Below are 23,657 nucleotides of genomic sequence, written 5' to 3' on the forward strand. Positions count from 1 at the left end.
TTCTCCTTCCTGAGACTGACAATATTCCCCATCCCAAGACCAAATATACTGAACCTCTTTGTAGGGAATTGGTCCCCCCTTTCACCACCCTCCCTGCAAACCCTGAGCTGAAAGCCTGGGGGTGTTTTCAGGGAACTAGGCAGATAAGGGGTGGTGGTGAAGGAAGCAGCTTCCAGGACGAAGGGGGCAGTTGTGCCCACTCACACATGCCAGGAGGCGTGTACTGTGCTGCCTGCCCAGCCCTCAGAGAAGGAAAGAAGGTCTGGAATAAAGCTAGTCAGACTGGATTTCCCAACCCAGCGCTGCAGAGAAAAAATGCTAAAAGCCAGCAGATCCGTGCAAGTAAAAGTTCCTTCGACGACCCTGTACACACTTCGCATCCCTTAGTAGCAGCTAACTTTTGTTGCCTGCTGACTTTGTACCAGCCAGTGTTAAGTGCTTTATATGTGTTTAATACCCTCAGCAACCTTATGAGGCAGCTATAAAATCTCTATTTTACTGATGGCGATCCTGAGGCTTAGGGGTTAAGTTAGTAATTCAAAGTCACACAGAAATATTCGAACCCAGACCTGACCAATGCCACTATGCAATACTGCACGTTCCCTATCTCTACTAAGGTTGAGTTTTAAGAGCCAGTCTGACCCAGTGCATTTCAGAAAAGAAGAAAGGAAAATCCTGTGGACCCCCTACACAGGAGTGGTACCCCAACTCACAGGCCATAGAGAAGGACTGGTGCCTGCAAGCTCCTCGGCTGCCAGGAATGGCTGGGTGATTCTCTATCTTCTCTTCCCCTCTTTCTTTTTGCCCCTGTGAATGTCCACTTCCTGAAGCACCGTTTCAGCCTCTGGAGGACCAAGGAGGGGAAGAAGACTGGCCTCAGCCTTCAGTGCCCAGCTTTTTAAGCGAACAGGTGGCCTCCCTCAGGTCTGTTTCTCCCAGAAGGGCCTCTATTCTGGATGGTTCACGGCAGCAGCAGGTGAGAGGAGCTTGCCAGCTGCTCTTCTCTCCACCCCGGGGCAGCTTGTCTCATTCTCTCCACTACGCCCCTCATCTCCCAGAATCCAGGCCACCAGATGGCCCAAGCACACAGTGTTTATTTGGGGCCATAGAAACCTGCAGCTTCCTTTTCCTATCGCTCTGGGTCAGGCTCAGAGCTGGAGCCCAGCCTCAGAGCAATGATGCCATGGAATGGTGCTGACTTATTATTCATAATCCCTGAGCCATCCACCTGGGTGAGTCCCTGGCTTTGCTCCCCTGAGCAGCTTATTCCAGTCACCATGGACACACCTCTGTTTCCTCTGAGGTCTTGGGACTAAGTCAGACAGGGAGGGACTCAGGAGACTCCCCTCCCAGCCTAGAGACCAAAAGGTGTCTGTCAATTGCCATTCCCTTCCTAGTTTGGGTTTACAAAGCCAGTGCCTGGAAAGTGGTTTATTAAACCTCCCAAAGAATTTGCCTGCTATCAGTGAGGCAAGGATGGTAAAGCCTTGATGGTAAAGCCTTGATTTAATGACAATCTCCTGTTTCAAACAGTCAGCATCGCCAGGGCATATTTTTCTAGGTAATTATGCTTTTCCTAAAAATAGAACTCTTCATTAAGAAACAACCACTGGTATTACTAATAATCACTAACATTTATTGAGCTGTTTTCATTTACCACACTGCCTCTCAACTAAGTAACTTAGCCAACATTTAGCTGTTTCCAAACACTGCTAAATGCTTGAACGTTTGTCAGAGTTAGACCTTCTCAGTTTTGGAGTTCATATCTTAAGAGCCCTGTAAAAGGGCTCTGCTTAGCCTATCTGTGGCTGTCTGAATCTCTACCTACTTCCCGAGGCTCCGCTTATCTCCTGGCCAGGAGAAACCGCCATCATGCTCCACAAAGCTGCTGTTTCCCCCACAAAACTGGAGGAGGGGGCATTTTAAAAAACATTTCTTTCTCGACCTGCCTGCCTGTCCTCTCATCTGGTATTTGTCCTGCAGATCGTCACACACGTGCTCCATGGACATTTGTTTACAGGCTGCCTTGGGAATGAGCCTGAAGTTGACTAAAACTCAGCTCTAGCAGAACTCAGCTTTCAAAAACACATTCCCAAAGAATTCCTGTTATCAATACTTATTGAGTACCTATGATGTGCCAGGGTCTAGGTGCTGGGGCTCCTGCACTGGGCCAGTGTCCTCCAGGGGCTTATTACATTCTGGCTGGGAGACAGGCAATAAACTAGAAAAATAAGATTGAGTGAGGTGAAAGAAAAAAAAAACCAAAGTAGAGCAGAGTAAAGGTGATGGAGATGAAGTAGGCCAGACAGGGCAGGCCTCTCTGTTGATGTGAGATTTGAGGGGAGAGTGGTCCAAGAGGAGGGCACAGACTCTGAAAGGAAGAGAAGTGGTGTTTCTGGGGGACACGGGATCCGGGGGTACTTTTCACCAGGAGGCTCCCTTCAGAGCTCGCTGTCTGGCCAACGGCTTCCCCACCGCGGCAGCGGACCTCACAGCGCCAACCGGGCCTCCCGGAGGCGGCGGATGGGGCGCCTCTAACAGGTGCCGCAGGAAAGCCACGCCGGGAGCTCAGCTTGCCGCCTTCCCCCGGCGGACACTAAAAGCCGCGCGGAACCAAAGTCCCGAGGGAAGCGCGAGCTTGCGGACCGCGGAAGGCGGCGTCCACCGGAAGCGGCTCCGAGACTCGAACATGGCGGCCGCCTGGTGTCTCCGCTGCGGCCTGAGCCGAGCCGGAGCCTGGCTGCTCCCGCGGCTCGCGCGCTGCCCCTGCCGGCCTCTGCACAAACAGGTAGACGGCACCGAGTTCCAGAGCATCTACAGCCTGGACAAGCTGTACCCCGAATCGCGGGGCTCCGACACCGCCTGGAGGGTCCCGGTGAGCCGGGAGGGCAGGACGGAAGGGGCGTTTTGCCTCCGCTGGGTGACGTCAGGAAGCCGGGGCCCCATTGGCCGGGCGTGGAGCCAGTTGAAGGCGCCGCGGCGCGCAGAACGTGGCGGTGGCGGCGGGTGGGAGCTGGTTGCCCCAGCAACTGGGGACAGGGGCCGCGGGGCGGGTCGCGGCGCGTGGCGCGGATGGAGGTGTGCGGGCGCCAGGAGAGCGTGCTGCATATGCTGCTTACAAGACAGCCAGCTTTTCCGCGTTCGTTCCCCCGCCCGCAGGCCCAAATTCTTGTCCCGAGGGAAAATGTGGGCATTCTGGCCCTCCAGAGTGGACCACAAAGGCCAGAGGCTGCCGAGTTGTTTACTTCTTTTTGGAACCTTTTGGAAAGTTACAGTGTCTGTAGCCTCTATGAGCTCCAGCGCGCCTGAAGAAACAGGCGTTCTCGTTCGTTTCTTCAGACTGCATTTATTGACAGCCTGCTGTGTGCAGGCGCTGTATCAGGCCCCCGAGCAGGAGAGATAGGACCCAGCCAATTCTGTTTCCACCTACAGGACTGGAAGAGAACATTCATTCACTGATTTACTCATTCAACAAACTTCTGTTGAAAACATTCTGTGTGCACTGTGCTAGGCATGGGGATAGAGGAGCGAACAAAACACAAAAATCCTGATGCTTGCAGAGCTCATCTTCTAATGGAGGAAGACAGGTAGTAACCAAAATACTATAGAATATGTGAGGTGGTGATAAATACTTCGGAGAAAATAAAGCCTGGAAGGAAGAAGGTGTTCTAAGGTAGGGGTAGGGTTGCAGTTTTAAGTAACATGGTCTGGAAAGGCCTCTGAGAAGGTAATATTTGATTAAGGACCTGGAAGAAGCAAGGGAATGAGCCGTGAGAGTAGTGGGGAGATGAGCATCCTCACAGAGGGAACAGCAGGTGCAACCACCTCAAAGCAGTAGCATGCTTGACTTGTTCAAAGAACAGCAAGCAGCCCAGTGTGAGCAGGAGAGTCCCAGGAGATGAAGCTAAAGAGGAGAGGGATGGGGTGGAGGAGGCCCATGTATAGGGCTTACAGGCCTTCAGCTTTACTCTGAATGCAGTGGAGACCTATTGTAGGGTTTGAGGCAGAGGAGTGGAATGATCCAACGTAGTTTTACAAGCATCACTCTTATAGAGCCTTATAGGGAAGAGACTGTAGAATGGCAAGAACAGGAAGACCAGTTAGGAGTTTGCAATAATACAGGCAAGAGATGAGAAGCAGGATGGAAGCAATAGGAGTCATGAGAATTGATGAGGTTCTAGATATATTCTGAAGGGAAAACCTAAAGGATTTGCTAATGGATTTTCTATGAGAAATGAGAATAAAAGAATTGCAGTCTGGAGGCTTGAGTGATATAAGGATTGAGTTACCATTAATTGACATGAGAAAGTGCAATGACATTCATTTGTTTGTCTTTTCTTTCATTCAACAAAAAGTTTGTCATGCACCTGCTATGTCAGACACTGTTTCAAGCATTGCAGATACAGTCACGATAGACAAAACAGACAGGGTCCATGCTTCATGGAGCTTATGTTCTAGTGGAAGGAGCAGGCAGTAAACAAATGGGGAAAACATATCGGGTAGTGAGAAGTAATGAATAGACTAGGGTGCTGTCAGAGAGAGTGCTGGGGAGCTACTTCAGATTGTTAGTAAGGGAAGTCCTCTGTGAGGAGGCTGGAGGTTTGACGCATCCACTAGGCATCTGAGAGGAGCCATCAAATAGCAGTTGGCTATATGAGTCTGGAGCTGAAGAAAGAGGTTTAAGTCTGAGCCAGAAAGTTGGGAGTCATCAACATAGATGATATTTTCATCCAACATAGATGGATGAAATGTTCTAGGGAAAGAGTAGGATGGAGAAAAAGGATTTCAGGGGCATGTCAGTGTTTAAAGGTTGCAAAGAGCAGGCAAAGAGAGTGAGAAAGTCGTAGGGAGGTAAGAGGAAACTGGAGAGGACAGCTTGGAAGCAAGGGGAAGAGGAGGCTTCAAGGGGGCGTGGGCCATGGTCTTCAGTGCTGCGGAAAGGTGGAGTAGGATGAGGACTCCATCCCTAGATACTTCTAAGATGAAAAAGGAGGAAGGCAGCCAGAGTGGCTACAGGTGAGAACGGATGGGCTTGGATGGCCAGAAGAGCCTCAGTGGGGGTAGTGTTGGCACTGGGCCTGTGGACATGAGGATTTAAGGCTGGAGGGCATTGCTACCGAGGAACAGCGTGGGAGAGACCTGGTGGTGAGAAATCCTGGAGTGAGTAGTTCAGTTTGACACAAACCCTCAAAGCAGATGTCCTAGTCATTTTTCAAGGCAGGCAGCCTCCCCTGTGAGCCTCCTGTGGGCTGAGAAGGTAGAGGGTGGCCCACCAGGTTTGGTGCTCCGGGTTAGCAGAAGGCATTCCTTTTGGAGTCTCCCTGATGCATGTGTACTGTGGTGCCTTCCCTCCCTCCCCGGAGGCAGGCCTCTGATGGTGCCCAACACGAGCTAAGGTGAGGGCAGGGAAGGCTGGAGAGGTCAGTTCCATTTTCCTGGAAGAAGTTCCTGAAGTGGTACCTCTGGAGTCTGGGGATGCTTTTTCTGTCATTCTGATGTGATTTTGCTGAGGACCTGAAAATAGTTGTATTACATTTGCGTTGTGGCTTTATGTAATTTCTTTGGTTGCCCTGGACCAGTTAGGAGCCACCCAGCAGGTAATGTTTATTTGACACTGTGCACATTACATTACAGGATGATGCAAAGCAAGCCAACAATGACATTCCTCTGGGTAAGTAATTTTGTTTTATTTTTTTATTTATTTTTCCCCCAAAGCCCCAGTAGATAGTCGTATGTCATAGATGCACATCCTTCTAGTTGCTGTACGTGGGACGCGGCCTCAGCACGGCCGGAGAAGCGGTACGTCAGTGCGTGCCCGGGATCCGAACCCGGGCCGCCAGCAGCGGAGGGCACGCACTTAACCGCTAAGCCACGGGCTGGCCCAAGTAATTTTGTTTTATAAAAAATCTGTCAGGGCCGGCCCAGTGGCGTGGTGGTTAAGTTTGCATGCTCTGCTTCAGTGGCTCGGTGTTCGCGGGTTCAGATCCCAGGCACAGACCTACACACTACTCATGAAGCCACACTGTGGCGGCATCCCATATGCAAAATAGAGGAAGATGGGCACGGATGTTAGCTCAGGGCCAATCTTCCTCACCAAAAAAAAAAAAAAAATCATTTCCCCCACCCCTCATACATTCCTCCTAGATCTCTCCAGCTTAATGAAAGTAAAGAAATTGTCTTTGGGTGTGCAAAAGTGCAGTCCTTTCAGCATTGTATAGAATAGCAAAAAATGATGATGGAGCCACTCTGGAGTGCTGTGTGGTGTGCAGCACAAATGGAGAGCTGTGGCTGTTCTTGTGACATGGAACAATCTTTACAAGAGGTGAATTGATCATTATTGGAAAAAAGTAAGATGCAGAAGAGTATATATAGTAAGCTACCATTTGTGTTTTACGTATGTATATCTGAAATATATATTTCTTTCTTTTTTTTTTTTTGCTGGGGAAGGTTCACCCTGAGCTAACATCTGTTGCCAATCTTCCTTTTTTTTTTTTTCCCTCCCCAAAGCCCTAGTGCATAGTTGTATATTCTAGTTGTAAGTTCTTCTAGCTCTTCTATGTCAGCCGCCGCCACAGCATGGCTACTGACAGGCGAGTGGTGTGGTTCCACTCTTGGGAACCGAACCCCGGCCACTGAAGTGGTGCGAGTGCCAAACTTACCACTAGGCTATCAGGGCTGGCTCTAAAATATATATTTCGCTATGTATACATAGATCTGAAAGGATGTATAAGACATTGGAAATGAGGACTGCCTTGGGGAGTGGAGAGGAAAGGACAAACTTGGTGGCTGGGGAACAGGAGTGGGGACTTCTCCCTGTAAACCATTTGCATAACTTTAGCATTGTGAACCCATCAAATATAATGCAAGGCCTTACAGGCATGGCCAGTAAAGAAACGAGCCCTTTTTAGGTTCAGAGAGTTTATGACATCCACAGATAGTGAAAGGAAGAGAAGCCAAAGGTGCTGGCTCCCGGTGTCCCTTGTTCAGGATGACACTGAAACAAAGATGCCAGGTGACTGCAACACAAGGGAGATGACACCCTGTGGCCACAGCTGGGCAGTTTGATAGCCTGCAGCTGTGCCCTGAGGCGTGCATGTGGCTGGAGGAGGCAGAAAGCCTGTCTCATCAGAACTGGAGATGAAGAGACTGTCTCATGACAGCCTCCAGGGAGACAGGGAGGAGAATGGGAGTTGGCCCTGTTGCAGCTCCTCCCCTGCTTCCTGTCTCTTGTGCTCTGGGAGGATCACAGGCGTTCCTGCGAAGACAGACTCGGCTGCAATGGAAGTGATACCTTAGTTGCCTGTGTGGATGCAGGCAAGGTTGGACACCATGGTGGAACCACCCCCCCTACAGCACCGCCTGCATTCCTTACCTGTTCAGGAAAATGAGTTAATTTGATTTTTCAAAAGAAGGAAAGCCTCTTAGGAGCAGTCCCAAGATGGGTCACCCATCTGCCCGCTGAGGCCTGCTCTCCACCACCATGGTGCCACAGTTCTTTGCCACCCAACCTTCTTGCGGCTCACCATCCAGTCTTCTGAAATTTTCTCACTACCACACCTTCCCTACTTTCCTCAGACCCTATGAGGCTGCTTTTCATGAATTACAAAAGTAGAAGGAGACACCTCATTTTACAGATTCAAAACAGACAAACAAAACTAAGACCCAGAGGGGCCAGCCCCATGGCGTAGTGGTTAAGTCTGGCGCACTCTGTTGCAGCGGCCCGGGTTTGTGGGTTCAGATCCTGGGCACAGACCTACACCACTCGTCAAGGCATGCTGTGGCAGCAACCCACATACAAAATAGAGGAAGATTGGCCCAGATGTTAGCTCAGGGCTAATCTTCCTCACGCAAAAAGAAGAGGAAGATTGGTGACAGATGTTAGCTCAGAGTGAATCTTCCTCACAAAAAAAAAACAAAAACAAAAACTGAGACCCAGAGAAGCAGTGGGACTTTGCCAAGATCACGTAGTTAGTCAGTGGCTGAGCCAGTGTTATAAGGAAGGTGTCCCGGCTCCCAATCAAGTGCTCATTCATCCAGCAGGTGTTTTTAAACACTGACCATGAGCTGGCACTGAGAATACATGGTGAAATAGACACACGCCTGCCCTCTTGGAGCTTCCGGTCTATTTGGGATTCCACATCCACCGCATTTAATGAAATACAACATTAAGTTTGTCCTTTAGTTTGAGCTTTTGAAAGAGTCCTTGCTTTAAAATAAACTAACAGCAGAAAGCTAGGGCAGGCAGATCTGGTGGAATGTACTGGACCAGAAGCAGCTAACTCAGGTCATAATTGTACATTCTCTGTTGTCTGTGTGGCCCTGACAAAGTCACTTACTCTTGATTTTAGTTTTGACATCTGTAAATAATTTCTAACTTTACTGATCTGAATGTTCCATTTATATATATAAAAATCATTGAAAGAGACATTTGTAATAGGGATAGTTATATTGATAGTAAATTAACAGTTTGCATATTTTGCCATGGCATAATCATTTTTTGGTGTGTGTTCTGTTTTACAGATCGCTTGACAATATCTTATTGTCGGAGTAGTGGTCCTGGGGGCCAGAATGTTAACAAAGGTACAGGGTGGCTTGTTGTTTTCTTTCCTTTTAAAACTTAGCTGAGAGATGGACTTGAGGAGTTCTATGTTTACATTCATGTGGAATAAAGGGATTTTTTTAGCAGAAGCTTCAATACCACCAGCTTATAATAATTCTCTTTATTCTTTTGAATGTGGTCTGATTCGCCGACTCTCAGCAGTTGTTGCTTGGACTAGGCTTGGCTTGTGAGTCTAAACAAAGGGAAATCACAGTATGAGTTGGCAGCCAGCTCCGAGAACAGGTTTCCTTCATTCTTAGAGAAGCACTGGGCATTTAGTTCCTGGAAGTTTATTTTTGTCCAGAAGTGCCTCACTGTCTTTGCAGGATCATTCCATGGCCAACTTTGTATCCCCAAGTTGATACAGGATAGAAGTGTATCTGGTTGGGTGTCTCACCCCTTTGTTTCAGGATGGTCACCAGCCACCCAGGTGCTGAGCCCGAGAGTCTCAGTGACCTGTGCTCCCTCGTCCCTTTATTTACAGTGAATTCCAAGGCTGAAGTCAGGTTCCATTTGGCAACCGCCGACTGGATTGCAGAGCCTGTGCGACAGAAAATGGCCATCACGGTAACCATTGGCTCCCTTCTTTTTCTGTAATTCCTCAGTCACTTTTAAACTGTTACTCTGTAGAACTCTGGTTTTGCCTCTGTTCTCTGCAGCATAAAAATAAGATCAACAGGTCAGGAGAGTTGATACTCACCTCTGAACGCAGCCGCTATCAGTTCCGAAATCTGGCAGATTGCCTACAGAAAATTCGAGACATGATTGCTGAGGCCAGCCAGACAGCCAAGGAGCCATCCAAAGAAGATGCTGTGCTACAGAGAATCAGGTACCAGAAAATACCCCAAGCTTTTATCAGCTGAGTCATGTGGATGAGGGGCTGCACAGGGAGGAAAGGAGGCAGACGGCTGGAAGAGCTCCGGGAATGGGAGGAGACTGACGCTGAGCCGAGGCTCCCCACCAGCTGGCGCCTGCTGATTCGGCTGCTCTGCTTCCCACTGAGCTGCCAGCTCTTCTCACCACTTTGAAAAGCACTGATTGGGCATCTGGGACTAATTGAGGTCTTTTTGTTTTCAGGATAGAAAACATGAATCGGGAGAGGCTGAGAAAAAAGAGAATAAATTCTACTATAAAGACAAGCAGGAGGGTAGATATGGACTGAAATCATCCTCCAAAGCCGGCAAAGACTCTCTTCAGGGCGTCCAGGCAGCTGCAGCTGAGGGAGCTTTAACACCGCTGGGAGACTTTGTTTTTGTGGTTGTTAATGTCTGTCTCTAACATTGGAGCCATCACAAGAGTGTTCGTGTGGAATGAGGGTCGCAGACACTGGTTGCAAAGGTCTTTATAGGAAATCATGTGTTGTCAAACTTTAATTATCCATTTGATATATTAGCTACAATAAAATTCTAAATGCAATGGGCTTCCCTTCTCATTCAGAATACTTCAGAACAGAATTCCTGCCTTTTCTTGGTTGAACTCTGCCTCAGAGTTATTGACTGGCACTGACTGCTTGTCACAGCTGGGGGGAAACAGGATTGAGTTGTGGTGTCTGCCCTGAAGGAACACACAGTCAGGTAGAAGGGCTGAGGCAGGTGAGTGGGCATCTGAGCTGGGCCTTGAAAAAGGTATAGAATTTTTATTTATTTATTTATTTATTTTTTATTGATGTCTTAGTTTATAACATTGTGAAATTTTGCTTGTACATTTTTGTTTGTCTATCGCCATATACATGTCTCCCTTCACCCCTTGTGCCCACCCCCCACCCCCTTTGCCCCTGGTAACCACAATACAGTTCTTTCTGACCATGTGTTGGTTTATATTCCACATATAAGTGAAATCATGCGGTGTTGGTCTTTCTCTTTCTGGCTTATTTCACCTAACGTAATACCGTCCAGGTCCATCCATGTTGTTGCAAATGGGACAATTTTGTCTTTTTTTATGGCTGAGTAGTATTCCATTGTATGTATATATATACCACATTTTCTTGATCCAATCGTCAGTCAAGGGACACTTGGGTTGCTTCCACTTCTTGGCTATAGTGAATAATGCTGCAATGAACATAGGGGTGCATAAGCCTCTTTGGATTGTTGATTTCAGGTTCATTGGATATATTCCCAGTAGTGGGATAGCTGGATCATAGGGTATTTCTATTTTTAATTTTTTGAGGAATCTCCATACCGTTTTCCATAGAGGCTGCACCAGTTTCCATTCCCACCAGCTGTGTGTGAGGGTTCCCGTTTCTCCACATCCTCTCCAACATTTGTTGATTTTTGTCTTGGTGATTATAGCCATTCTAACGGGCATGAGGTGATATCTTAGTGTTGTTTTGATTTGCATTTCCCTAATGATTAGTGATGTTGAACACCTTTTCATATGCCTATTGGCCATCTATATATCTTCTTTGGAGAAGTGTCGAACTGTTCATTTCCTCTGCTCATTTTCTAATCGGGTTGTTTGTTTTTTTGTTGTTCAGTTGTGTGAGTTCTTTATATATTATGGAGCTTAAACCCTTGTCAGATATATGTTTTGCAAATATTTTCTCCCAGCTGGTGGGTTGTCTATTCATTTTGACCCTGGTTTCGTTTGCCTTGTAGAAGCTCTTTAATCTGAAGTCCCACTTGTTTATTTTTTCTTTGGTTTCCCTAGTCTGACTAGGCATGGCATCTGAAAAGATTCCTTTATGACCAATGTCAAATAGTGTGTTGCCTATATTTTTTTCTATGAGTTTTATAGTTTCAGGTCTCACCTTCGGGTCTTTGATCCATTTTGAGTTAATTTTTGTGAATGGCGATAGCAGATGGTCTGCTTTCATTCTTTTGCATGTGGCTGTCCAGTTTTCCCAGCAGCATTTATGGCAGAGACTTTCTTTTCTCCATTGTATGTTCTTAGCTCCTTTGTCTAAAATTAGCCGTCCGTATATGTGTGGTTTTATTTCTGGGCTTTCAATTCTGTTCCATTGATCTGTGTGTCTGTTTTTGTACCAGTACCGTGCTGTTTTGATTATTATTGCTTTCTAGTATGTTTTGAGTTCAGGGATTGTGATGCCTCCAGCTTTGTTCTTTTTTCTTAGGATTGCTTTAGCTATTCGGGGTCTTTTGTTGCCCCATATGAGTTTTAGTATTCTTTTTTTCTATTTCTGTGAAGAATGTCATTGGGATTCTGATTGGGATTGTGTTGAATCTGTGGATTGCTTTAGGTAATATAAACATTTTAACTATGTTTATTTTTCCAATCCATGTGCATGGGATATCTTTCCATTTCTTTATGTCGTTATCAATTTCTTTCAATAATGTCTTGTTGTTTTCGTTGTATAGGTCTTTCACTTCCTTGGTGAGATTTATTTCTAGATATTTTATTCTTTTCGATGCAATTGTAAATGGTATTATCATTTTGAACTCTTTCTGTTCGTTATTAGCATACAAAAATGCAACTGATTTTTGTAGGTTGATTTTGTACCCTGTGACTTTGCTGTAGTTGTTGATTATTTCTAATAGTTTTCCAATGGATTCTTTAGGGTTTTCTATGTATAAAATCATGTTGTCTGCAAATAGTGAGAGTTTCACTTCTTCGTTGCCTATTTGGATTCCTTTTATTCCTTTTTCTTGCCTAATTGCTCTGGCCAAAACCTCCAGAACTATGTTGAATAGAAAAAGGTATAGAATTTTAATCGGTAGAGGGGGGAAGAGGACATGCCAGTTGAAGGGAACAGTATGAAAAAAGAAGACCAAAGAAAAGGCCGGGGTGGAGATGATGAGGAAGCCATCTGAACAGTGGATTTGTGCAGGGAGATTATGAGAGGTAAGTCTGGAGAGGGAGATAGATGCTCAGTGTGGAGATTTTTCAATTCAAGTTAAGGAGTTTAGATTTTAAGAAACGTAGGTAATAGGGAACCACTGAGTGGGAAGGAGTGTCATGTGTTAGTGCTGTCACAGTCTGGGGCTTTGGAGGCAGGAAAAGAGTGAGTTGGAACTGGAAAGAGGTTTTTGCAGTCCTGTGGGTATGGGAAGTACCCAGGCCAGCATAACAGTAGCAAGTTACTCTGACATGTGTGAATGTTTTAGAATGTTCTCTCTCTCTTTTTTTTTTTTTTGTGAGGAAGATTAGCCCTGAGCTAACATCTGTACCCATCTTCTTCAGTTTTATGTGGGACACCTGCCACAGCATGGCTTAATCAGTGGTGCACAGGTCTGTGCCCAGGTTTGAACCTGTGACCCTTGGGCCGCCGCTGAAGTGTAGCTCATGAACTTAACCACTATGCCACCAGCCCAGCTCCTGTTCCCTCTTATTTTTAACTAGATCACTCATTTGACAAACACTGTAGGGATGCTCTAAATGCAAGATAATGCACTGTAGTAGTACATATACTTATGTGAGCAGTGACCTCGTCATTCACGTAAGTGTAACAAAGTCATTGATCAATGACTTACAAAATACAAAAGATGTGGAAGACATGGTCCCTGTCCTCAAGGGACGCAGAGCCTAGAAGGGAGCTGAGGCTCATATGCAAGGAAGTGCAACATACATTAATTCATTCTTTAATTCAACAAATACTGAGTGAAAGCCAGGCACTGGGTGAGGTCCAAGGGAATCAGAAATGAAAAAAATGAAGTCCTTTCTTCCAGAGAGTTTATGTTCAACCAGGTAACGATAAAAGCTGAGAAGAATGGATTCCTGTTACTGTCACATGACCAAAACGTGGTAAATAACATAAGAAAGGTCTAAATAGTTTATGGAAGGCAGAGAAGCAACTAGTTCCAGCTGGAAGGTTAAAGAAGATGTACTTGAGGTTCTTGAGAGGGACCAGAAGGAGGGGAGGGGCTGGCTGTGCGAACAAGGTAAGAGCTTGTCACCTGAAGGCTCCAGTGTGGCCAAGGGCCCTGCCTGTGGCCAGGACAGTGAACTATGGTGTGGAGAATGGGCTTTGAAGTTAAAGTGCCCCAGGTCTGCCCTGCCCTCTGCCACCCGCAGCTGTGGAGCTTTGGGCAAACTACTTAGCCTCTCTGAACCTTAGTTTCCCCATCTGTAAACTAGGGATGATGCTATTAGTGCCTGCATCAGGGGGCTGTTATGGGGTTTAAATGAATAAGTGGTCAATGGCACTGAGCATGTACTCGGGGAAAGTTAGCCATGATGAATAGCCCAGGTTGGCTAGACCCCAGGGGATGAGGAGCTGTGGAAGACACGTCTGCCACATTGAGTGGGACCAGCTCTAGAAAGGCCTTAAATGTGATATCTAAGACATTTAGACTACCCCTACAGAGGCTGGCAGGAGAAGATTAATCTGACTGTGAATGGATGAGGAAAGACTGCAGGGAAGTGAGCACAGGTTGGTGGACTCACCCTTGTGAGCAGTCATCCTGGAACTAGGGCAGTGGCAACAGAAATGGGGAGAAAACAGCAGATGCAAAAGGATTATGGGGACAGAAAATTGGCCCAGGTGGAGTGGGAGCAGGTGTGTGACATGCGTGATGCTGTACATCAAGAGAGGAGAGTCACAAAGGGAGCAGGCTTGGGAGGATGGTTGGAGGGTAAGGATGGTTTTGCCTGTGAGGAGTTGACTTTGTGGGATCTAAGGAGGAATGCCTAGGTAGTGTTGGCCAGGAGAGGGAATGGCACCCTGGAGCTGGGGAGTGAGGTTGCAGCTGGGAGATGCAGGATGGAGGCGCACAAGTCAAGTTTTGGGAATGGATAGGAGCAGTTGAGGATGAGGCAAGGCAGAACCCGAGGAGATGCTGGCTTAGATGGGAGCGGCAGGAAACCAGAGAAGGCATCCTTGTGGGTTGACTCTGGAGCAAAGTACTGGACTCGTGAGACCCTCAAAAGACAATGGTGGCATGTGAAGGGACCTGGGAAAAGCATTTGAGACACACAGGAAGGGAAGGAGAGGTAAAGAGAAACAGAACAAGCTGTGGGACAGAGTAGAGCACAGGGGTAGGACTCACCCTTAACATAAGCTGAGGGCAAAAGAATGAACACAGGTGAATCTCAGAGACACAATGTTGAGCAAGAGAGCCCAGACTACCAAAGAGTATGATTCCATTTACGTGTAGTTCAGAACAAGGCACAACTGCTTTGTGGTAATGAAAATCAGGAAAGTATTTACTTCGGGGAGCTGATGATTGGCTGGGAGGAGGCACCGGGAGCCTTCCGGGGGGCTGGAAGTGTTCTGTATTTCATCTGGCTCTGACCTTAAGACGTGAACACTTGGCTGCATGAATGTTGCACCTCAACAATCAGACAAACTGATTAACTTAAAGGAAGGCATCCTCAAGGGAGGAGACTAGAGCCAGGTGGGTTAAATTCTTCCTTCTTGACGCCGGCCCAGGGGCGTGGTGGTTAGGTCCGCGCACTGCACTTCAGCGGCCAGGTGTTCGCAAGTTCGGATCCTGGGCACTGACATACACACTGCTTGTCAAGCCATGCTGTGGTGGCGTCCCACATGCAAAATAAAGGAAGATTGGCACAGATGTTGGCTCAGGGCCAATCTTCCTCACCCCCCAAAAAAAAATTCGGGGCTGCCTGGTGGTGCAGCGGTTAAGTGCGCGGGCTCTGCTGCGGCGGCCTGGGGTTCACAGGTTTGGATCCCTGGCAAGCACCAACGCACTGATGTTAAGCTGTGCTGTGGTGGCATCCCGTATACAGTAGAGGAAGATGGGCACGAGATGTTAGCCCAGGGCCAGTCTTCCTCAAGAGAAAAGGGGAGGATTGACATCGGATGTTAGCTCAGGGCTAGTCCTCCTCACACACAAAAAAAATTCTTCCTTCTTGCTGGTGTTAAGGGGGGAAGGAGAAGGGTTTCTGCAGACTCTACATGTTGGGGAGAGAAAGAAACAAAGAAGAATGTGTCCAAGTCTCTGTACCCTGGGATGCTGGGGACGGACAGGCAATGTCTCAACGCAGGCACGACAAGGAATAAATTCTGCCCTTGGCTGCAGCTTGTGTTGTTAAAACTTTCGGATGTGCATGGATTTGTGTGTGTGTGTATGAGGAAGACTGGCCCTGAGCTAACATCCAATGCCAATCCTCCTCTTTTTACTGAGGAAGGTTGGCCCTGGGCTAACATCGGTTCCCATCTTCCTCTACTTTATACGGTACGCCGCCACAGCATGGCTTGATAACCGGTGCGTGAGTGCGCGCCCGGGATCCGAACCTGCGAACCCCAGGCCGCCGAAGCGGAGCGCGCGCACTTAACTGCTACAGACGTGCGTGGATTTTAATAATGGATGTTACACGTGTGTAACGTTTAAAAATGTGTTTATTCTTTATATTACTTTTCGTACAACAGTTTTAAAGGAATAAAATATTAGGGGGAAGTATCAATTTGGCTGATAGAGTTCTTTTCTCTATATTATATATTTATGTGTATATTTCTATTTTTATGACTGGAAGGATTTGTTCCTCCTGGTTGTACATCGTCTCGTGACGGTGAAGATTTTCAGTGTTTATGTTTCAATATTCATGATTGAGGCTAATCTGTTCTCGTTCACTTCCTACACTACTTTTTCCTAAAATTCCTGGATTTTCTGTCAGTTCTGTAGATGTGGACACAATAGCTCGGATGGGAAGGAAATGCCTCCAAATCTGTCTTCACCCGCCATGGTCCACGTGTCCGGGCAGCTCCAGTGCCGGCCTCCCCTCCCCCACTGCTCTTCCCGGTGCGGGCGGCTGGAGGTTGGTCAGCTCGCCTCCCGCGGTAGCGCCTTCCCAGCTCCTCGCGGTCGTCTGTGAGCTCCAGAGGGCCTGTCCGCGCGCATCCCCGACACGGCATCCCTCGGTAAAGTTGCGCTCCGCTAAACCGTCCCTTGCAAGACCCGGAATCTGGCGGTAGACTAGGAGTAGAGAAATTGAAAACACGCGCTGCAGGCCCCAGTGGCCTAATGGATAAGGCACTGGCCTCCTAAGCCAGGGATTGTGGGTTCGAGTCCCACCTGGGGTAAAGGTGTACTTTTGGCTCTTTCCCCGCCTCAGGCACAAGAATCCACTCCACCACCTTTCGACCCCATTAAAGACCCCGAGTATTGTGGGGCTCGGGCACCGGGGGCCGAAGACTGAAGGGTTCATCTAACAGTCCCGCAACTTTTGTACAGCTCATAGGCCAAGGCTAGAGAGCAGGACTTGTCCTGGCTTAAGGGTGGCAGAGTGTCCGAGAACGCGAAGGGATGAACAGGGCGCGGGCGACAGTGAGCCCAGAGCAGGGAATACAGGACGCGCGGACTCCCTGATTGCAAACACCAAACCCTGTCAGCGGCCCGGCAGGAGAAGGCTAGCAGGAGTCCTTGGGTGGCGCAGAGGTGAGGCTTACGGAGCCCCTGGGTCCGCCTGTGCGTTCCCGGCGCCAAAAGTTGCTGTAGAGCAGAGCCTGTGCACACACCACCCCAGGTGGGACTCGAACCCACAATCCCTGGCTTAGGAGGCCAGTGCCTTATCCATTAGGCCACTGGGGCGCTATAAAGTAACAGCCCCACGTGGTCCGTGGTAGCGCGTGGTGGCGCGCAGCCGCACGTGTACAGATCTCACGCGGTCCCGCCACGCCGGCTGCCGCACCGCGCACTCCGAGACCAGGTCCAGGTCCAGGTCCCGGGAAGCCAGCTAGACAACCGCCAGGCCACGCAAAATGCTAGCATTCAAGGTGAGGCGATTGAGCAGTGCCCACTGAGACCAAAGGGCGCCCGGCGGCGCGCAGTTCCACAGAAAGGAGCGAACTCCCTGGAAGGCCAGTGCCGAGCGGTCCCAAGGACCGGGGAAAGGGATGAGGAGGGAGGGCAAAGCGAACCGGCAAACGAAGCCCAGCGGGATTGCTGTACCCCGCGCGACCCGCCCGAAAGGAAACCAACCACGAAGAGACTCAAACCCTCAATATCCTGATCGGAAGTTAGACACCATATCCGTTAGACCATGCAGTTGCGACGCCTAGTGGGCCGAAATGCGCCGCTGAAGTACAGCGCCTTCGCTAGTGGCGGTGCCGGCGACTCGAGTCGGAGAGGACCGCGCGCGCTGGCTCACAGGGTGCGTCACAGGTGTGGCGGGGACAGAGCCGGGGTGCATCCATTATTGGTGCCAGCGGCAGCGCGTGTGCAGCCATAGATCACTAAATAGGCATCTAGGTGGTGGTGGGTGAGGAAGGAGACCGCGTGGCCTAATGGATAAGGCGTCTGACTTCGGATCAGAAGATTGAGGGTTCGAGTCCCTTCGTGGTCGAAACGTTTTAATTCCGACGGAGAGAGAGAGTACACCTGTTCTGCAACCGAATCCCAGAAAATATCCTTGTTTTAGACACAGGGCTCCAGGCCAGCTCCTGACCCTTGCTCCCGTCACCTGAAACTGGGAATTAGGGCTCGTGTCCAGGCGGGTTTTGCACCTGAGAGCTTCCTCGGGTGACGTCATTATGCAGCTCCGCGGCGTCACAGTTCAAGAGGCATGTGATCGGGCGCCGCTTGCACGAAGCCCCAGTGGCCTAATGGATAAGGCACTGGCCTCCTAAGCCAGGGATTGTGGGTTCGAGTCCCATCTGGGGTGAAGTGGTATAATTGTAAAAAGGATTTTTGTGTGTTATGTACGAGGTGAAAACAAAAACCACAGTGCACATTTTCTCTGTTTAACAGCATTTTTTTATGTGTATGGATGCCTCAGTTGCAATGAATTTGCCCTTCCTTTTTGATCAAGCCCGACTACAGTTTGAAAGGTAAACCGATATGAGGGCAAATGGGGCGTCAGCTTCTTGATGACTCTCTGAGTTGGTATTCACTCACCTCATGAAAGTTCTCTGCAAGCTACAAACCCACGTGCAAAAGAAGTGAGTGTGTTCTGTGTGTGTCCATCACTATAAAGTTAAAAGCGGGCAAAACTGCAGTCCCCGGCCCCTCCCTGCCCCCCAAACCTCCCACTGGAGACAGGGGCAGTCTGGGTGAAGGTGCTGCCCCACTCCATGCCCTCAGTCTAACTGTGGGTTCTGTCTCCATTGAGATGGCACCGACCACCCACTGCCCTGTGCTAGGATGAGGAGGGGTGCTAGGAAGCGTGTGTGTGCACGCGCTCTGGACAGTGGGGGTAATGTTGCCAATCTCTTGTATCAGTCCAAGTCTCGCAGGAAAAAGATGGCACACTCAAACCGGGTGCCCCAAGAGTGTTTAAAAAGAGACATTTATGTACATGTATGGTTTTTGCACTTTCCTGGATATATATATGTCCTTTATATATATAATATATAATATATATATTCATATATATAATCCTTTAATAAAACCTTTAATTTTTTTTAAAACTGTACTATTCTGGCCAGGAATGGGTTTGTTTTGTTTTGTTTTGTTTTTTTACCTTGAAGCCCATAGCTCCTGAGGAGCTGCGTGGGCTTCCCAGGTTGAATGCCTCACATTATGTGGACTTTGGGGATACTATATTTACTCAGGAATAGGCTGCATTGTTCAGCAGATTTTTATACGTTCTTAACAAAAAAGTTTGAAAACCACTGTTCCTTATACCTTTGTAAAAGGAACAACAAATAAACTTGAAGTACAGAATCCTCCTCTCCCTTCTCCAGGGTCATCCAGAGTTATTCGTGTGCCCTCTACTCCAAACTACCCACCAAGTTTTATGGGTGCTACTTGAAGCTCTCACTGGCTCCCAAGCCATCCCCCATGGCTGCAGCATCCTGGCCCTAGCCTGCACCACTGGAGCTAAAAGCACTGCTGCTTTTCTGGGTTTCAGGCTTCAGTTCTCCCTAAAGCCATCCACCTGGCCTTGCCTCCGTGGAGCTTACATTCTAGTGAGAGAGAAGACAGTAAACAAATTAAACTAATAAACCGGATGGTTTCAAAATGAAGAGAGTGATGGGAAACTATTAGTTGAGTAGTCAGAGAAAGCCTCTGGGTGGAGAACAGCAAAAAGATGGTTGGCAATCCTGTCACCTTCAGAGGACTGCTTTAATGTCTTGGCTGATACACTACCTACCTCATAAGGTGGTTGTGAGGAGTAAAGGAGATGATATGTATGTAAAGTGATTAGAACAATTCCCGGAACATTGTATGTGCTCTTCAAGATCAGTCATGGTCATCCTCATTTACTAATGTACTAGTCTGCCCCATTATTCAAGGTTTGTGTGTGATACTCTCCTCGCTAGATGTGAACCCCTGAAGGCTCAAATTTCATCTTACATTTCTTCTTTTTCATTCATAATGAATTCATATTAAGATTATTCTAAATGCCTAGCACAGTGTTAAGCCTGGGAAATATAAATATGACTAAGGTATAGTGCTGGCACTCAACAAAGAATCTTCTAGAATCCTCTAGATCTTCCTAATCTTCTAGGATTAGAAGCAGGAATAGCAAATGCCTGATGGTAAGCGTGGAGTGGGAGGTGCAGTTAGCAATTTGCTATGGCTGTAATGGGGGAAGGAGAACCGTGTACCAAGAAAGAACCCCGGAATAAGGAGATTGCATGTGATCTTGTGCACAGTGGGAATCCAGGGCAGGGTTTTTTTTGTTTTCTTTTGTTTTGTTTTTGTGAGGAAGATCAGCCCTGAGCTAACATCCGTGCTAATCCTCCTCTTTTTTTGCTGAGGAAGACCGGCTCTGAGCTAACATCGATTGCCAATCCTCCTCCTTTTTTTCCGCCAAAGCCCCCCAGTAGATAGTTGTACTTCATAGTTGTACATCCTTCTAGTTGCTGTATGTGGGACACGGCCGGAGCGCGCGCACTTAACCGCTAAGCCACCGGGCCGGCCCTGGGCAGGGTTTTAAGCAGAGGAGTAAAATGACCATATTTGCATTTTGAAAAGATCCGCTTGGCAGCAATGTAAAGAATGGATTGGAGATGGGTGAGAGTCCAGGCAGGGAGACCACTTAGGGAGAGATGTGTGGTTCAGCGAGGAGATTACCAAAGCCTGAACAGAACAGCAGGGACACCAAGAGGAGGAAAGTAAAGATGTTCAGGAAGTGCAATCTGTGGGCGGTGGAGCCCAAGATGGTGCCCAGGATTTGGGAGGATGGTGGCACCACGTGCCCTGGGGAAGGAGATGAGCTCAGGGCTGATCCAAGTCCACGATGCCTGCAGGGTCCCCGAGTGCCTGGTTTATTTTTCCCCAAAATCTATCCATTTTTTCATCATAGTTTCTAGTTTCACCTCTGGTGTTATGCTTAGAAAAACTCCCTCACCTGAAGATTATGTAAATATTTACCTACAATTTTTCCTGTTGTTTTTTGTGGGATTTTTAATGTGGGATCTTCATTTTTGTGGGATCTTCATTTTTGATGATTGGTCCTGAGCTAACATCTGTTGCCAATCTTCCTCGCTTCTTCTTTTTTCTCCCCAAAGCCCCAGTAGATAGTTGTATGTCATAGTTGTACATCCTTATAGTTGCTGTATGTGGGACGCCACCTCAGCATGGCTTGATGAAGAGGTAGGTAAGTCCGCACCAGGATCCGAACCGGCGCGTTGGTGTGTGCCCAGGATCCGAACCCGGGCTGCCAGTAGCAGAGCGCGCACACTTAACCGCTAAGCCACGGGGCCAGCCCCTGCTTTGTATGTTTTAATGCTATTTTTTTCAGTACATCTAAGTTCCAATCATTATTTTTTTCATGTGGATGGTTCCCTTTATTATTTAAGAATTACATTTGACACACTTCATATTTTAGTCTCGAATTCTTTGCTAGATAGTGATATTATAACTGCATTTTTGCCCATACTTTAAACATTGTTTTTATTATGAAAATTTTCATACACAAAAACAAAAATAGTAAATGAACCAACCTAGATTCATCAGTTATCAAGATTTTGTCACATTTGCTCCATAATCCCTTTTATCCTTTTTTTTTTTTTGGAGTATTTTAAAGAAATCCCAGACATCACATCATTTCACCCCTACATATATTTTTTGTGTGTGTGTGAGGAAGATCAGCCCTGAGCTAACATCCACACCAATCCTCCTCTTTCTTTGCTGAGGAAGACTGGCCCTGGGCTAACATCTGTGCCCATCTTCCTCCACTTTATATGGGAGCATGGCTTTATATACACTTTATATACACAGCATGGCTTGACAAGCAGTGGATCAGTGCAGGCCCGGGATCCGAACCCTGGCTGCCAGCAGCAGAGCACATGAACTTAACCGCTACACCATGGGGCTGGCCCCTCTTCCCTCTTCCCTTCCCCACACCATTGACTTCTTGAAAAACAAAAGGTCAACTGTCCCACATTTTGGATTTATCTTTACTCCTTCATGGTGTCATTTAATTTGTTCCTCTATCCCCAATATTTCCTCTAAATTGGAACTTACTTTTAAGGCCTTGATTAAATTCAGGTTCAACTTTCTGGCAAGAATCCTTTCAAATGGTGCTGTGTATTTAATATAGCATATCAGAAGGTACAGAATATAGGCTTGCCATCAGGAGGTGACCACCTGATCACTGTCAAGTTCCTCATCAACCTTTCATATAATGGTTTCATCCATTGATGATCTTTGCCTGAATAAACTATTAGGGATTACAAAGTAGTGATTTTTCTGTCGTTACTTTTCTTTCCACATTTAACTGGAATACTTTATAAAGAACTTTCTCTCATGAACTAGGTCTTAGTTTATCTTGAAATAGTTGTTTAAAGAGGCAGGATAAATGTGTCATTTTTTTCCCTTTAATGCCAGTTTTTAGAGCAATGAGTTGACTGATACATCTAATCTATCCTTTATAACCTTTTTTTTTTATAATTTTATTTATTTTTCCCCCAAAGCCCCAGTAGATAGTTGTATGTCATAGTTGCACATCCTTCTAGTTGCTGTATGTGGGACGCAGCCTCAGCATGGCCGGAGAAGCGGTGTGTCGGTGAGCGCCCGGGATCCGAACCCCGGGCCGCCAGCAGCGGAGTGCGAGCAGCCAACCACTAAGCCACGGGGCCGGCCCCCTTTACAACTTTTTTTAACGGACAACTTGTAGTTGGATTTTAGGTTGACCTAAATGGAATTTTTGCCTTCTAATAGGGGTCTTACCAATTCATAATCATCCTAAGTATGTTTGGTTCTGTATTTATGCTACTTTTGTTTTTGCTGAATTCTACCTAAGTTTTGCTATCTAGGATGTACTTTTTTTCCCTTCTCTAGGGATATGAAAAGCATCCTATTTTACTAGTGATTATTTTTAATGTAAAATCAATGCATGCTCTGAGCTGGCCCGGTGGCTTAGCGGTTAAGTGCGTGCGCTCCGCTACTGGCGGCCCAGGTTTGGATCCCGGGCGCACACTGACGCACCGCTTCTCCGGCCACGCTATGGCCGCGTCCCACATACAGCAACTAGAAGGATGTACAACTATGACATACAACTATCTACCGGGGCTTTGGGGAAAAAAAAGAGGAGGATTGGCAATAGATGTTAGCTCAGAGCCGGTCTTCCTCAGCAAAAAGAGGAGGATTAGCACGGATGTTAGGCTGATCTCCCTCACAAAAAAAAAAAAAAAAAAAAATCAATGCATGCTCAATGCAAAAATTTCAAACAATCCAAGAGGGTGTAAAATTTAGAAGTGCCCCAATCCTGTACAAATGCCTTGGATTGAGAGCGTGTTCTCAGGTGTTCACTGTTGTTTCTTCCAGTAAACCTTCCAAAGGTTCTCCCTCAAATGCTAGGGACTCCTCCCTTTATGTTACAGAACTCTCACAGGACTCATGTTGGTTCTTTCCTTGAACGTGAGTTCTAACCACACTCCAAAAGCAAACTGAATGGTTTTTTCTTAGACGGTCCATGTTTTCACTTGTCTGAACCCTTAGATCGTCAGTGGATGGCTCAGTTCAGTCATTCACAGCCTGGGGGTAGGGAGTGTGTGGTAGTCATTTTTGTTTTGTGCATTAAAGGCCTTCTGGCACAGCTATCACTGAACATCACAGATTATGACTAAAGCAGCTCTCAGTGGAACACACACTGCCCCTCAACTACATTTTACCTTCAACCTAGCCCTTACCCCTACAAATTAGGGGTGATGGTGCCCAGGCTCTCTTCTGCTTATGTGCTTTAAAACTACATTGCTTTCTTAAGCGCTATGAGCCATTGCTGCTCTTCTCGAGTCCGTCTGCAATCTTTGGTA

General features: G+C 47.3%; 1 protein-coding gene and 4 non-coding genes across 7 annotated transcripts; 4 read left to right on the forward strand and 1 right to left on the reverse strand.

Moving 5' to 3' along the window:
- Positions 1–2,674: 2,674 nt before the first annotated feature.
- On the forward strand, positions 2,675–10,005 carry MRPL58 (mitochondrial ribosomal protein L58). 3 transcript variants are annotated; one of them, XM_058561574.1, is made up of 6 exons: positions 2,675–2,875; positions 5,635–5,671; positions 8,521–8,580; positions 9,084–9,166; positions 9,259–9,428; positions 9,677–10,005. In XM_058561574.1, exons 1-6 carry the CDS (start codon positions 2,690–2,692, stop codon positions 9,759–9,761), a joined length of 621 nt encoding a protein of 206 aa, XP_058417557.1. In that variant the 5' UTR covers positions 2,675–2,689; the 3' UTR covers positions 9,762–10,005. The 3 variants fall into 3 exon arrangements, with proteins under 3 accessions (XP_058417557.1, XP_058417558.1, XP_058417556.1); XM_058561575.1 differs by having other exon boundaries at positions 2,684–2,875; positions 9,682–10,005; XM_058561573.1 differs by having other exon boundaries at positions 2,684–2,788.
- A 6,457-nt stretch (positions 10,006–16,462) lies between these two features.
- TRNAR-CCU (transfer RNA arginine (anticodon CCU)) lies at positions 16,463–16,535 on the forward strand. Its single transcript has one exon. It is a non-coding gene; the product is annotated as a tRNA-Arg (tRNA).
- Positions 16,536–16,970: 435 nt separating this feature from the next.
- On the reverse strand, positions 16,971–17,043 carry TRNAR-CCU (transfer RNA arginine (anticodon CCU)). The gene has a single exon. It is a non-coding gene; the product is annotated as a tRNA-Arg (tRNA).
- Positions 17,044–17,724: 681 nt separating this feature from the next.
- On the forward strand, positions 17,725–17,797 carry TRNAR-UCG (transfer RNA arginine (anticodon UCG)). The gene has a single exon. It is a non-coding gene; the product is annotated as a tRNA-Arg (tRNA).
- A 245-nt stretch (positions 17,798–18,042) lies between these two features.
- Positions 18,043–18,115, forward strand: TRNAR-CCU (transfer RNA arginine (anticodon CCU)). Its single transcript has one exon. It is a non-coding gene; the product is annotated as a tRNA-Arg (tRNA).
- Positions 18,116–23,657: the final 5,542 nt, after the last annotated feature.

Source organism: Diceros bicornis, chromosome 18 (genome assembly GCF_020826845.1).
Source record: "Diceros bicornis minor isolate mBicDic1 chromosome 18, mDicBic1.mat.cur, whole genome shotgun sequence".
Classification (NCBI taxonomy): domain Eukaryota; kingdom Metazoa; phylum Chordata; class Mammalia; order Perissodactyla; family Rhinocerotidae; genus Diceros; species Diceros bicornis.

Bases quoted from the DNA above. Each gene is read 5' to 3' on its own strand.
- MRPL58 (XM_058561575.1), top strand. From the start codon at position 2,690: ATGGCGGCCGCCTGGTGTCTCCGCTGCGGCCTGAGCCGAGCCGGAGCC. The intron at 5,672-8,520 runs GTAAGTAATTTT...TCTGTTTTACAG, and splicing joins CAACAATGACATTCCTCTGG to ATCGCTTGACAATATCTTAT. The intron at 9,429-9,681 runs GTACCAGAAAAT...TTTTCAGGATAG, and splicing joins GCTGTGCTACAGAGAATCAG to AAAACATGAATCGGGAGAGG.